Raw genomic sequence first — 15,825 nt, forward strand, 5'->3', positions numbered from 1 at the left:
ATGGTAGCATAGCCAGTGCAGTTCAGGCACTCTGCAAGCCAAAGTAAACAGAAAACAGTTCAGACTCAGTGTGGTTACAGTATGACCTCTCAACTCTTCCTGAATCTTCTGTGGCTTGAGAGGATGCTTTGAGTCTTCTGTGACTTTGAGAGGTTTTGGGTCAAGTCACCATGTGTGTGTGTGTGTGTGTGTGTGTGTGTGTGTGTGTGTGTGTGCGTGCGTGCGTGTGTGCATGCTCAGGTCACCATGAAGTGGCACTCTCTCATGTGTCACACAGTGCTAATTGTATTTTGTGGCTGTGGAGATTTAAGGTGATGCCAACATGACACTGGCTTTTCAGTGTTGTGAACAATGGCACACAATGACATAAGCATAGGGGGGATCATGAGACAGCGAATGCCACCCACTGACACGTTCACTCTATGTAATTGTGAATGTCAAACTCACGCTGGGAAACTGCTGACATGCCACTCTCATCCTGGTACAGACATGAATATATTATGTTCCTTTATGGCGGTCTTCCCTTGAGTGGATTTTCTCTTTTGTAGTAGACTTCTCGTGACTCTCTTGGTGCCAATCATCTATCTTCGGCAAATCATTCTCTTAACACCATGTCTACAACCCCAAACTTTTGTCAAAATCATGCTCCCATACTCCAAGCGCCTTCTCTCACACAGGCAGTGTATATACGTGTGTGTGTGTGTGTGTGTGTGTGTGTGTGTGTGTGTGTGTGTGTGTGTCTGTGTGTGTGTACATGTGTGTGTGTGTGTCTTTCACTTTACAAGTCTTAGCAATGTCTCCCAGGCTAAGAGATTTTTTAAGAGCACTATAACTTTAAGACAGCTGACCCTACTCATATACATTGACAGCATGGCCATTAAGTAGCCAGAACAGTCATGGATGACTTGACATTAACACCATGAACACATGTCTCTCACCATGCAGTAAAGTGGCTTAGCTTTAACTGAGCAATGTGGTTGCACTGGTTGGGGTCTAGTTAATCGAATCTATACATTTATCAAAACCTATTTTTTTTATTTTTATACTTTTTTGATCCCGTGAGGGAAATTTGGTCTCTGCATTTAACCCAATAGGTGAATTAGTGAAACACAAACAGCACACAGTGAACACACAGTGAGGTGAAGCACACACTAATCCCAGTGCAGTGAGCTGCCTGCTACAATGGCGGCGCTCGGGGAGCAGTGAGGGGTTAGGTGCCTTGCTCAAGGGCACTTCAGCCCACTGGTCAGGGCTCGAACTGGCAACCCTCCGGTTACAAGTCCAGAGTGCTAACCAGTGGGCCACGGCATACTATAATAGTATAATAGCCACAATACTATGACAGTATTTGAACCGTGAAGTGGAATTAGAACCCTATCAGCCATAAAAGGGGATGACGGACGGAAAGAAGATGAGGAACACAGATTCCGGTCCATCTGTCCACCGAGCACTTTTAGCAGAAAGGGCCTTCTAAGGGCCTGGACCGACGACCTTGAGTGCACGGAGCGAGCAGGAAGAGTGCGGCCGTCTCCCGTGGCCCTGGGGCAGGATGTGGGAGGCCGAGGTATGATAAACACAGGCCTGGGGAGCAGAGCGGCTCCTCATCACCCCAACCAACCATCACCACCACCACCTCCACCTCCACCTCTGCCCGCCCGCCCTGGCTGCCCCGCTGCAGAGGAGCTGGGTCAGAGGAGCCCGGGGTGGCCAGCGACGGAGACGCCGGCTCGGTGGTTTGGGGCTCGGCCACAGACCTGCGGTCTGAGAGGAGGGCAGCCACGGCTCCGCTTGCCAAGCTGCGTCCCTCTTCGCCACAGACGGGACAACAAAACAGGGGTGGGGAGCAGAGTTTAGGAACGCATCAAAATGAAGTTTGGGTGAGTCGGAGAAAGAACAAGGAATGATAAATAAAGTTCAGCTGAGTGAACGCGAAAGAAGGCATGAGTATGAGTGACGATTGACGAGTCAGTCCTCAAAGATTCATCATTCGCATTTCTACACTCGTTAAACTTGAATGATTAAGTTCAGTTAATGAACAACAGGACATTCCCTGTCAGTAGGGAATCAGAGTGTTAAAATAGCGGTTTGGTACATGTTCAGACAGACCCTCATCATGATCTTTGTGCAGAACCATAAACAAAAAAATTTGACTGAGGATCATCACACAGAGGATTTACTGATGGACGGATGGGGTGACAGATGAATCCGTCTGAACAGAAATAAATAAAAAACACAAAACACGAGAATTGCCAAAAGCCTCCTAACGACATGTTTACACAACGAAGGAACTGGAGGGGGAAGACCAAAAGTCTCCTCTGCATTCCAGCCACAGCCATGATGCTTAGAAAGTTTAGGAGGGCTTGCTGGGTGGGAAAGTGGGAGGGAGGGAGGAGGGAGGAGGGGGGATGTCTACCTAAACATAGGCTGATTATGGTGCAACAGAGGCCTGCATGCCAACATTAGAGCATGTGTGGGATATTTAAGAGGCTCAGCGTGAGCGGGTCGTCAATCAGGCATCATCCAAATTCCAGGTACTCCACACTGACGGCCGCTCTCTGCCAATCAGAGACTGGACAAGGATAGAGCAGGAGGGCAGTGTGTGTGTGTGTGTGTGTGTGTGTGTGTGTGTGTGTGTGTGTGTGTGTGTGCATGTGTGTGTGTGTGTGTGTGTGTGTGTGTGTGTGTGTGTGTGTGTGTGTGTTGTCTCCCAGGCTAAGAGATTTTTTAGACACTATAACTTTAAGACAGCTGACCCTATACTCATATACATTGACAGCATGGCCATTAAAGTAGCCAGAACAGTCATGGATGACTTGACATTAACACCATGAACACATGTCTCTCACCATGCAGTAAAGTAGGCTTAGCTTTAACTGAGCAATGTGGTTGCACTGGTTGGGGTCCTAGTTAATCCCGAGATCTATACATTTATCAAAACCTATTTTTTTTTATTTTTATACTTTTTTTGATCCGTAGAGGAAAATTTGGTCTCTGCATTTAACAATAGGTGAATTAGTGAAACACAAACAGCACACAGTAAACACACAGTGAGGTGAAGCACACTAATCCCGGTGCAGTGAGCTGCCTTGCTACAATGGGCTCGGGGGAGCAGTGAGGGTTAGGTGCCTTGCTCAAGGCACTTCAGCCCACTGGTCAGGGCTCGAACTTGGCAACCCTCGGTTACAAGTCCAGAGTGCTAACCAGTGGGCCCGCATTTCTCTCTATAATAGTATAATAGCCACAATACTATGACAGTATTTGAACGTGAAGTGGAATTGGGAGCCTATCAGCCATAAAGGGGATGGCCCAGGGCCGGAAAGAAGATGAGGAACACAGATTCCGGTCCATCATCCCACCGAGCACTTTTAGCAGAAAAGGGCCTTCTAAAAGGCCTGGACCGGCGACCTTGAGTGCGGGCGAGCAGGAAAAGTGCGGCCGTCTCCGTGGCCCTGGGGCAGGATGTGGGGAGGCAGGTATGATAAGCACAGGCCTGGGGAGCAGGCGGCTCCTCCATCACCCCAACCAGCCATCACCACCACCACCTCCACCTCCACCTCTGCCCGCCCGCCCTGGCTGCCCGCTGCAGAGGGCTGGAGGTCAGAAGGCCGGGGTGGCCAGCCAGGCGCCCGGCTCGGTGGTTTGGGGCTGCGACCACAGACCTGCGGTCTGAGAGGAGGGCAGCCGGCTCAGCTTGCCAAGCTCGTCCTCTTCGCCATACAGGCGGGACAACAAAACAGGGGTGGGAGCAGAGTTTAAGGCATCAAAATGAAGTTTGGGTGAGTGGGAGAAAGAACAAGGAATGATAAATAAAGTTCAGCTGAGTGAGCGAAAGAAGGCATGGTAGTATGGTGGCGATTGTGAGTCAGTCTCAAAGATTCATCATTAGCATTTCTACACTCGTTAAACTTGAATGATTAAGTTCAGTTAATGAACAACAGGACATTCCCTGTCAGTAGGGAATCAGAGTGTTAAAATAGCGGTTTGGTACATGTTCAGACAGACCCTCATCATGATCTTTGTGCAGAACCATAAACAAAAATTTGACTGAGGATCATCACACAGAGGATTTACTGATGGACGGATGGGGTGACAGATGAATCCGTCTGAACAGAAATAAATAAAAACACAAACGAAATTGCCAAAAAGCCTCCTAGCGACATGTTTACACAAGCAGAAGGAACTGGAGGGGAGAAGACCAAGAATCTCTCTGCATTCCAGCCACAGCCATGATGCTTAGAAAGTTTAGGAGGGGCTTGCTGGGTGGGAAAGTGGGAGGGGGGGAGGGAGGGGAGGGAGGGATGTCTGCACAAACATAGGCTGATTATGGTGCAACAGAGGCCTGCATGCCAACATTAGAGCATGTGTGGGATATTTAGAGGCTCAGCGTGTGGAGTCAATCAGGCATCATCAAATTCCAGGTACTCCCACACTGGCGGCGCTCTCTGCCAATCAGAGACTGGACAAGGATAGAGCAGGAGGGCAGTGTGTGTGTGTGTGTGTGTGTGTGTGTGTGTGTGTGTGTGTGTGTGTGTGTGTGTGTATGTGTGTGTGTGTGTGTGTGTGTGTGTGTGTGTGTGTGTGTGTGTGTGTGTGTGTGTGTGTGTGTGTGTATGTGTGCGCATGGATTGTGTGCGTGTGTGTGTGTGCCTCCAGTGTATGCACCAATGTAAACATTCATATCCAAGTGTGCGCATATATACGAGTCCCCTCAGCACCCAGCAGTGTGTGCACAACCTGTGCGTGTGTGTGTTTTAACACGTGCATTTGTTTACGCTCATTTATGTGTGTCCGTTTGTCTGTCCACTGGGACAGATGCTTCATTCTGTCCGCGTGTCTCTCTGTCTGCATGTGTGTGTTTCCAGGACTGCGCCGTCCCGCCGGGTTGCCCGGTTAGGGAGCGGATCCTCAGATCTGTGCACCGCTGAGGGAGGCTGGAAACTTACAGACGCTCCCTTGGGTGGGCAGCAGACCGAGAGCGAGCCCTTTCGGCAGTCTGCAGAATGGGAAAGGCAGACATGTGGTGGGACGCTGCTATGGCTTTTCCAGATGCTTGTGTTTAAGGCAGACCCATTTCCTCCACTCTGCCAGGGACCACACGGTCACAGGAGGTGCGGAGGCTGTTTGGAGCAGGTCCGTCTCTTTTTCTTTTCGACTGTGCACCATGCATTTTTTAACATGACAGTTAAAAATGCACACAGACACACACACACAGACACAGACACTAATCCATATACTCACACTAAACACACAGACACAGATACACACAAACACATACAAATACAAACACATACAAATACACACACACACACACACACACACACACACACTCACTCATACTCACACTAAACACACATGCAAGGGCACACACACACATGTACGAAAATAGTGGGAATTTAAAAAGCCTGAGGTTAGACTAGGTGAAAACGGACAGTCCGCAGACAGTGATGCATTTGAATGGTCAGCTATTCTAGGTATAGTATGGTCTGAAATGCCTTCCACCGCGGCTATTACAACTACAGCAACCTGTGAGACGGACAACACTATCCCTCATAGGACACACAAACGCTGGAACAAGCCAGACTGCCCCACCTCCTTCCACATCAGCACAAAGTTTGGTCCTACATATCAATTTCCACCTCACGGTTACGGTCAGCACCAATTGATGATGGCTTTGATCACTTACAGGCTCCACAGTTGAGGTCCGTCTGTACCCTCTGTCACGGTACAGTCTGGTTTACATTAAAGCATGAGGGGTTAGATTGTGCTCCTCTGGACTGGGTGTGTGGCAAGGTCACGAGTAGCCTGACATGACCATTAAAATGATGTGAGCCTGCAGGAGTCCCCAGGAGACTCAGTGCTGATAATGGGGGCATCTGTTTGGGTGACACTGACAGACAGAATCCACTTTATCAACTACTATTATTTACAATTATTAAAAATGGATCAGGGCCAAAGATCAATGAACAATACATGTAGCTGTCTGTATAATTTTATCATGTATGTAAAAGGTGCCTGAAAAGTGACACTAACACACTCTGTTAACACACCATAAGTGTTTCCTGGAAGGAAACATTTAAGAAAACTTGTCTATAGACCTCAAATTAATTTGTCACTGCCATACTGTCACTGTACAAAAGTTTCATTCTCATTTCAATTTTGCGCGTCTGTCTTCTTTGGATGTCAAAGTTGCGTAATGTTGCCAACTAAGCTGTTGTACCCATTAGCAGCCTAAGACCTTCTTTTTCCATAGGTGTCATCATGGTGCGATCGAGGCCACAGAAATCTCAGGCTTTGACTGTCACATACCACACAGCTGCCTAAACACATGTCCCGGGCCCTCAGCGACACTCCAATTTATCTAAGCTCTGTGGAAATGCACACACACACACACACACACACACACACACACACACACACCCGGCTCCTCTTCTAACTCTGTAAATCAGATGGCATGCATAATTAGAGGCTAAATTCAGCATGCAGCAGAGCTGTCTGCCTTATCTACCACTGTGCAGATAGGGTGTGTCAAGTGAGACGGTTCACCACCACCACCCTTACATCCTACAGGTTACCCTACACTAGCTATGGGAAGTTCTCAAAGAAATTAACAAATATTCACATAGTCTGGCCAAAACTAGACCTAAAATGAGAGTTTGTCTGTATATGAATGTATGAGTGTGTTTTTTCTACATGTGTGTCCTACTTTACAATAACGCCTTCATCTTTAAGAGCAAGTGAAGCTTCAGTGATGGCTACCTGTGGCTAATTAGGTATAAGCCCACCTGTCTTGGTGTTCATAACTCACAGTTAACAACTCAGCGGGACCTGACGCCTGGTTCCCTCCACTCGTGAGCTTTGGCAGAACTGAAATACAGGCCAAAGAAGCACAACCTGTTCCAGAACCAGCAGGAGAGAGAGAGCCTCTGGGCAGGTAGTGCTGACCAGCCATCAGGAGGAGGACTGACCGGACACTGAGGCTCTGCCAAGTGGACAGGCACACACCCTCATCACACACATCCGACCTTCTTTAAAGTTATGCACATCCCCACATGAGGCCCGAGGCTGTGTATATCCTACATGGAATGTAATAATGATGTGTGTGAAAAAGAATATCCTTACAGGACAATAAAGACTCTATACTACTATACTATTACATAGGGGTAGAGTGCAGGACTGGAGGTTCAGTGTTGTTCTATAAGCAGCAAATGCAAGAAAGCAGACACACGGTGTTGACAGCATCAAGATAACATTACTCTTGCTCTGTCACATTACTACACGACTCGTGTGTACCCCACTTTTAAACCCTTTCTTCACCTTTAAGAACTATCTCTAAGACGCTTTCATGTAAATCACCCTGAAAAGAAGAGAAAAAAAAAATCAATAAATAAGCAGTCCAAAAGAGAGATGGATGCCCTATATTAGGAGAGACTAGACGAGTGTGCACTACGGCGCGGGGTGGCTCATTAATCTGAGGGCCTGGTGGAGGCTCCCCTACTCTCATTCTGTCTGTCTCTCTTTCTCCCACGCTCACCGCCCTCGCACCAGTAGATTGTTTTCTCTGTGGGAGGGATGGAGGGAGAGATGGAGGGAGAGATGGAGGGAGAGATGGACGGAGGGAGGGAGGGTGGGATGGTATGGCTGCTGTCTGCGGACTCCCTCAGCACAAAGGAATGCTGAGAGAACAGGTGAGCGGTGGTCGGAGTTGGCGCCGGGCCCCTGGCAAGCACGCCAGCCGTCGAGCACCTGCCTCTGTCATAAATATCTGTACTGTACCAGGCAGGCTGCCCCAGCCCCACGCGGCGGTCCCTATTAACGCTCCGCATTGATGAGGTAACGTTTTTTATGAAGATGCTGGTGAATGGAACAGCTGAGCTACAGGGGCTAGCAGCTGTAGACAGGGTGTGCAAGTATTGTGTTGACTAGGCTCATGTAATTCCCAAAACATTAATTTCATTAGGTGTGCACGAGACAGCCTTATTTGTTTACTTGTTTGTTGTTCTCTCATTATTTCTTTTTTTGCCACCTGTCTTTCATTATTTCTTTTTCTGACTGTCTTCTAACTTCTTACAGATGTCCATCTGCCTGCTTGTATACATTATGTATGAGTTTGTATGCATGTATGCATATACAGTATGTATGTGTATGTATGTATGTATGTATGTATGTACAGTATGTATGCATATACAGTATGTGTATGTATGTATGTATGTATTTACAGTATGTATGCATATACAGTATGTATGTGTATGTATGTATGTAATATGTATGTATGTGTATGTATGTATGTATGTATGTATGTATGTATGTATGCATGCACTGTTTAAACAATGATTGCCTCTTCCTCTGTCTGGTTTTATAGTCTGCTCCAGTGAGGCTGCAAACATGCCAAGTTTATGCTAAATCTATCTATCAGACTGTAAACACCATGAAGGCAACCGACAAATGGCAGACTAATGGCTAACCCTGGACAGACAAATGCTTGATACATGGTTCATACGTCAAGAGCCAGAGAGAAAGAGTAATCTTGCCAGCGAAGAGCAAACTTGAAAGAAAGAGCGAGCTTGCCAGAATCCCATGGAGAAACATTTTTCCTTCAGCCGTGATGAACTTCGCACAGTTTCGCACCCATAACTCTCAAAACCCAGACATTACTCTGTGGCATAATTCACACAATGAAATTTATATCTTAATTTACAGGACTGTATATACAGCGTATGGAGACAAGGGCCAGACACAGAGATGCATGCGTATAGCATGACCTGAGATAATCTTCCTCCTAGAATACTGACCTCAAACATTCATCAAGCCTACAGACTCCGTTCGGTAGGAAGAGAGGGATCCACATTCACAATAAAGAAAGAAGCAGCTTTGTTCCTCAAACACTCATAAAACGAAGGAAAATGAGGCGTATGTTATTCTTATTATGCACAACTAATGGGTACTTTGGGTTCAATGGGATTAATAGGAATCTCAATTAAAAATCGTCATCGAATGGCTGGATAATCCTTGCATAATTATCTATGTGTAATCCTGATGCAAGGTTTCATGGTGCCAACCAATGCACTGGCAGCTTAGCCTCCAAAGGAGCTTAGGTGCTGAGATGTGTTCATTTAAAAACACAGTGTTTTATTTGAAATCCCGTTCACACAGAGCCGGTGAATGGCAAACATGAAACACAAAGGCAGTATGAGGCCGCCGCTGCTGCATATTCCAGGGCGCTCTCACACACATAAGCCTCTCATCCTGTCCCCTGTAAACACTTCCTTTAGCCAGCTGCTAAACACTGCCATTAAAACACCATCAGGGAATACATACGAGAGGAGCTCCCAGCCAAATGAGGGCAAGTTGTTTTCTGCTAATTAAATGTGCTTTAGTGAGAGTAATTAAATAATGATCAGGCTGTCAGATATGCCTTTATTGGAGAAGGGATACAATGCTGGAGTCGGTAATGAGGCATTCAATGTGTCTATACAAGTTCTGAAGCGCACGCATATGGAGCTGAAGAACACATAACAAGACTTTGTCCTGATGGAAAACACTGTGTTAGATACAGAATATGACACTGAAAAAGGACAATGAAGGGTTTAGAAGAGGGGGGTGGAGAGAGAAGAAATAAATAGAGAAGGATCAGGGGACAGAGAAAGGAAGGAGTGAAGGGGAAACGAGAGGGAGGGTGGGGAAGACAGAGAGAGCGAGAAACACAGACACACACAGTGTATGTTATTGTTTATCCTTTTTCCTTTCTTGCTTCCCTAGTTCCCTTTTGTATTCCGTTATTTTATTTCCTGTGTGAACTCCACATTAATCAAACTAAGCACTTTGGACAAAATTGTTGCCATGACTCTGAAGCTTGTTGGAAAAAGAGGAAAGAGAGAAAGTGAGAGAGAGAGAGAGAGAGAGAGAGAGAGAGAGAGAGAGAGAGAGAGAGAGAGAAAGTGTGTGTGTGAGAGAGAGAGACAGAGAGAGAGAGAGACTCAGGAACATCCTCACCATGGGACATCCTCTCACGCTCGTCCCCTTCGAAAATGCTTCTATAAATAAAACAAACAGAGAGAGAGGCATGGGACTCAGCAGACCCCCTGGCCCTGCATGCAGGAGACACAGCAACAGACAGAGAGAGAGCAGACCCCCTGGCCCTGCATGCAGGAGACACAGCAACAGACAGAGAGAGGGAGAGAGAGAGGGAGAGAGAGATGGAGAGAGAGGGGAAGGGAGAGGGAGAGAGAGGGAGGGAGAGGGAGGGAGAGAGAGAGAAAGAGAGACAGAAATAGACAGAGAGAGGGGAAAGAGAGAGATAGAGAGATAGGCATGGGACTCAGCAGACCCCCTGGCCTTGCATGCAGGAGACACAGCAACAGACAGAGAGAGGGAGAGAGAGATGAAGAGAGAGGGGAAGGGAGAGAGAGAGGGAGGGAGAGAGAGAGAAAGAAAGACAGAAATAGACAGAGAGAGGGAGAGAGAGAGATAGAGAGAGAGGCATGGGACTCAGCAGACCCCCTGGCACTGAGTGTAGGAGACAAAGCAACAGACAGAGAGAGAGAGAGACAAAAAGAGCAACAGACAGAGAGAAGAAAAGTGGAAAGACAAGAAAAAAAGGCGATTGGGAAAAAAAGAGCAAGAGATGATAGGAGGGAGGAGTGGAGGAAAGGAAGGGAAAGAAAGATGAGAGATAGAGAGCAAGCGAAAAAGGCAGACTGTTGATTTATTTACCATGCCAGTAGAGAGCATGGGGCCCTTTGGAGCTGACCCAAACTAAATCTCTGACAACTCACAAGGGATCAGCTCTGAAGCCAGCACAGCTCGGAAGAGCCTCGGTGCCAGGGGAGGGGCTGGGATAGGGTGTGTGTGGGTGTGTGTGTGTGTGTGTGTGTGGGAGACAGAGTGATTGTGTGTGTGTGTGTGTGCGTGAGCGTATATCTCTCTCTGGCGTCCTCCTGGCGTTTCGCCTCCAGGAAACCTCCACCAAAAGGGCATCAACACACCTCAAGGGCGTAGCCTCCAAACACCTCCGCCAACCCTGCACTGATGAAAGGTCCTTTCCAATTTAAAATACTTTAGATAATTTACTCACATTCACGTCTGGGACAGACTGCCTGAAACCCTCCCAAAGTACTGTAATTCCTTCCCTGTTACAGCATGCGTTGATGACTCCCGACCGAGCATGCTGAATGGTTTCCATTACGCATAGTGCTCAAGGGTTTGAGGAGCGCGAGACAAAGTGAGGTAGCAGTGGGGCTCCATGACAGTTCTGGTTTTGTAAATGTAGTTATAGCACTGTGGCAACATTGCTGTGGCAGCTAAACGATGGTCTGGAGGTAAACTGTTGGGGCCTTGGGTCTTGACGTCGTCCTCGCCCCTTGGATATTTTAAGGAATTTAGGACAGTGGCAAGGAAACTGTGTACTCGACCGTTCCATCGAACCCACAGATGACATGGGAGCTGCACTCAAATATGCAAGCTCTAGTGTCTACACACACAAATAAACACACACACAGACACAGACACAGACACACACACACACACACACACACACACACACACACACACACACACACACACACACACACACACACACACACACACACACACACACACACACACACACACACACACACACACACACACATATGTATGCATGATGCAGCATTGACTAGACTCTACCTCTCTAGTAGAGGGAAAGGAGAGTACAGGATCAGGGACAGCAGCAGAGAACAGAGGCAGGGAAGGAGAGGAAACATACCCTACCCCACCCCCCCAGTACCATCTGGAAGACATTACATGAAAATAGGATGATGGTGGTGGTGGGGGAGACAGGGTATCCACCCAGATCAACCTTCAACTCAGTCTGACATGGGGTCTTCCACATGCCCAGACATCAGTGTCTAGAAGCAGTGGAATGAAGCATTCAAAGTGTCCTCAAAACACACACACACACACACACACACACACACACACACACACACACACACACACACACACACACACACTCAAGTCACAAACACACATACATTCTCTGTCACACTCACTCACCCAGTCACTCACACACATACACACACACACAGACATCTCAGCCACTACACACACACACACACGCACGCACGCACACACACACACACACACACACACACACACACACACACACACACAGAGTCTCTTCTGACATATCCTTGGATTAATCACATCATACTGTACATCATCTCATCTAATCCTTGAACATTTTTTCCCCTTCGCTTTTTATCACTTGGTTATTTTCCGTAAACAACGCACAAAATCCCCTCCTTTTTTTCATGGCAGGGCAGAGGAGCATTGTAAGGGCTGGGGACGGCCTCTTTCCCACAGTCCAGCGCCGATATGAGGGCTGTTATTGTCTTAGAGCGGCTCTTCCTGCCCCTGTGGCATCCCGCAGCTTCTCGCTGCTTGTTGCTGTTTTCCCCAACCACTTCCAGACAAATACGGAACATGCCCCTCTCTAAAAAGCCTCAGCTGCCTCGCCTGCATGCCTGCCTGCGCCTCTGGCTGAACGACTCATAGTGACTGTGTTACTGTACAGTCAGAGGCTGCTGATGAAAACTTCCAGAAAACTCTCTGGATTGTATCTTTTTTTGAATATTCATAATTGGCTTACTTTGTTTGGATGCCACCAGGGTGGTATGGACTCATGCTTTTTGTTCCCAAAGCCTGAAATTAATTTCAGCTGATTTCTGTGACTTCCCCCAAATGCAGTCATTTCTATCCCTCTGCTCTGCGGGTGCTTTTGGGAGTGGAATGTGTCTACTGCTGCTGCTGCTGCCATTGCTGCTGTTGTCACACTAGCAAGCCCACCCCCACTCCTCATCCAAGCCCCTGATCACAGGCCCTGTGGACAGACAGACAGACAAGGCCTCCACTGGCTTTGATTAGTGCAACACAGCATGTCTTTGGGAGCCGTAAGTGAGAAAGCCGCCGCATTCCTGACTGTCTGCTGAGAACGAAGACCACTGACTTGAGCAGACCAAACAATCATGTCCCCTTTCATGCTTGTCATAAAGTCATGCTTGGGAACCACCCCACCCCCACCATTGTAGCCCCTAAATCATCTGTGGCAGGGGATGGATGGAGGAGACAATTGAGACTGTTTCCCAGGCACGGCTGGGTCTTAGCGTGAGTCACGTAGCCATTTTACGGTCATTTCGCTGTCACTGTGTGTTGATTCACCGTGCACATTACATTAGGTCAACTGTGAACACTGTGAATGTGGGTGATGTTTTAAATATTCAGTAGTAGTGTACAATACTTTTTTTCACTTACATGTATTGTAAGTGTGAGCATTCATGTGTATGTGTTCCTACAACACACTCTCAATGGTTCATTACAGAGGTATGTGTATACACTCTGGCAAAGGGTGAGACATATTAGCATCCATCATTGTGATGTCTGCCAGCAGAGCATGTATATCGAGGTCTTATCGCCTCCGCGTGGATGCCCGGCCTCAGTTTTCACCTTGACATACTGTAGTGTGTGCACATGTCTGGAACACTCACCGTCTCTGCAGTCCTCCCCAAGGAAGCCTGGGCAGCAGCGCCACTCCAGTGCTGTCACACGTCGCTGTGACAGCCGGTAGGTCGGCCGGACAAGAGTCCTGTAGCTGGGCAACATGTCACATGAGTGAAAGGTCAGAGCAATTTACATGGCGCTACGTCAAGGCAACGCACAGACTAGCAACCCTGGGACAAATAATTATGAAAATTATACAAAGTGCTACTTCACGGACCATTTACTTTGATTCTTAAAAAGAAACAGTATTCAACAATTTGGTCGACTTTTTCTGAAGCATGGCATAATGCCAACTGTGAAGTTGATGGTCCATGAAAAGATTTTGCATGCCCTTTGAGTGGTTAAATGGCTCCTTTTTGACCGAAAATTCCTTAATGCTGCTCATGGTCACACCAATGTGCATGCACAAGCTTTGTCATACCCAAAACACACACTTGCATGTCTTACAGTGTTTTCTACAATAGAGCTAAGGGAATTCCATGACCCTCTACCTGATGAGATTGGTGCAAGGACCTGGCCATCGGCAGCTCTGAAACACCCGCTGCACAAGCGTCTCTGTGCCATTCTGCACCTGGCATGATACAGTCTTGGACACTGTGTACTGACACCAGTTCCTAACAGGAATTAGGACATTATTATGACAAACATTTCTTAGAGGTTATGGTTTGCATCCACAGGTAAAGAGAACATTACCCGTGGTCCAGTCTTACTGTGATTTATTAGTTTGCCAATCGTGCCACCTTTGGAGAGACAAGAGAACATACCTGTGATGCGCCTTCGTCCCGACCGGTGGTCCAGCACTAACGTCGGAGTTGTCTCGTATCCTCAAACTGGGAAAATGGTAAGCAATCCCATTTACTCCGAGGAGATTGGCAGAACATAGGCAAATACAGGCGCATATAACTGTTACTAAAGTCATAATTCGTTATCGTGGTGACGTTTTCTGCGTTTGGCGTTATGCGTTGATGAATAAATATGTTGCAGCCGTCAAAAAATCCTCAAGGGCATTAAGTTTTAAAGTCGATCCTATGTAAAACGCATTTGAAAATGTTTTGTCAAAGGTAATATGTTTTTTCCGCTGTTGCTCTGTCGATAACTTGCCTCGCCACTAGCTCGTCTTGAATGCGCAAATAAGGCTGTGGATTCTTGGGGTTCTGCAACATATGCGCACCGCGTGAGTTAAAAAAAAAAAAAAACCGAGGGGTGCCGCTGACAGCATTACAGAAAGAACAGCTTCTGACAGTGAAGCGAGGCAGACACATCCTCCTTACTTTAGACGATTAGCTGTTAACGTAATGGTTAATTATGCAATGCAATTATAAGCAAATCGCTTTAAAGGCACTGACACAGAAGGTGAAAATGTAAAAGTGACATAATTGCTTATCATTCAAAGCCTGCACATTATAGACACTACAAGAATGAATCTCATGTTCTCTGAATTTTACACATTTGTTGAGATAACATGGTGAGTGTTAAGAAAGGCCTATAGGGAATGCCTAAAAGAATGCTATGCATTTTTATTCCCTTGAACTCTAATATACGTCTACTTGTAGTGTAGTTTTAATTGTTTTTCAGGCATCAGTGCATTGCATATTGATCAGTGGTGGACAGAGTACACATCTTCATTACTTGAGTAAAAGTACAGATACCCTTTGCTAAATTTTACTCAAGTACAAGTAAAAGTACAACAGTCAGATGTCTACTTAAGTAAAGTACTGAAGTCCTTGTTTTTAAAACTTGAGTATCAAGAGTACAAGAGTAGCCTACATTTTCTAAATATTGCATTACAACTGCCACAGTGCTTACATTTATGTACAGAAACGTCCTACATGTAGTTATGAAAAATGTTAATGTTTATACCTTGGAGAATGTAAAATGAATTGGAAGTAAAATCAAGTCATTTTCATCTTTTTACCATGTTGCCAGGGATGGGCAGTATTTCTAATACATGCAAAATACTGTTTTGTAATTGAAACACTTGAAGCGAAAACTATCATTAACTTGTTCAGAAAATTGAAATAGTCTGGCGAGGTGGGGCCACAGGTTGGCACATTCCCGGGATGGACCTGCTGCGTCTTTATCCATTGTTTCGTCCATGGTTTCGTCTCTTATCTAAATCTGACCATGAAGTTGACTTTGGCGGAAAGCTGAAGGTGATTGCTGATAGGCTGTCCCAATCAGTGGCGCCTGCACAATCCAATCACGTTTGAGAGGGAAACAACAAATTGAGGGTTTCCAAGATTTTTCTTTTTTTTTAGAAGTAGTAACGGGTACTCACGGTTATGGATAGAA

The 15,825-nt window shown here is 46.6% G+C and overlaps 1 protein-coding gene across 1 annotated transcript in view; it reads right to left on the bottom strand.

Annotated features, from left to right (window-relative positions):
- The window catches only part of LOC125291061 (collagen alpha-1(XXVI) chain), a 24,218-nt gene extending 9,579 nt beyond the window's left edge, over nt 1-14,639 (bottom strand). The window contains exons 1-4 of the mRNA XM_048237587.1: nt 14,298-14,639; nt 14,025-14,147; nt 13,521-13,624; nt 1-31 (exon numbers count right to left, since the gene is read on the bottom strand). The exon at nt 1-31 is cut by the window's left edge and continues 31 nt beyond it. Of these exons, the coding sequence (XP_048093544.1) occupies nt 1-31; nt 13,521-13,624; nt 14,025-14,147; nt 14,298-14,452 (413 nt within the window). The 5' untranslated portion in view covers nt 14,453-14,639. The remainder of the gene's footprint in view (nt 32-13,520; nt 13,625-14,024; nt 14,148-14,297) is intronic.
- Between the last annotated feature and the right edge of the window lie 1,186 nt (nt 14,640-15,825).

This window comes from Alosa alosa, chromosome 2 (assembly GCF_017589495.1).
Source record: "Alosa alosa isolate M-15738 ecotype Scorff River chromosome 2, AALO_Geno_1.1, whole genome shotgun sequence".
Classification (NCBI taxonomy): Eukaryota; Metazoa; Chordata; class Actinopteri; order Clupeiformes; family Clupeidae; genus Alosa; species Alosa alosa.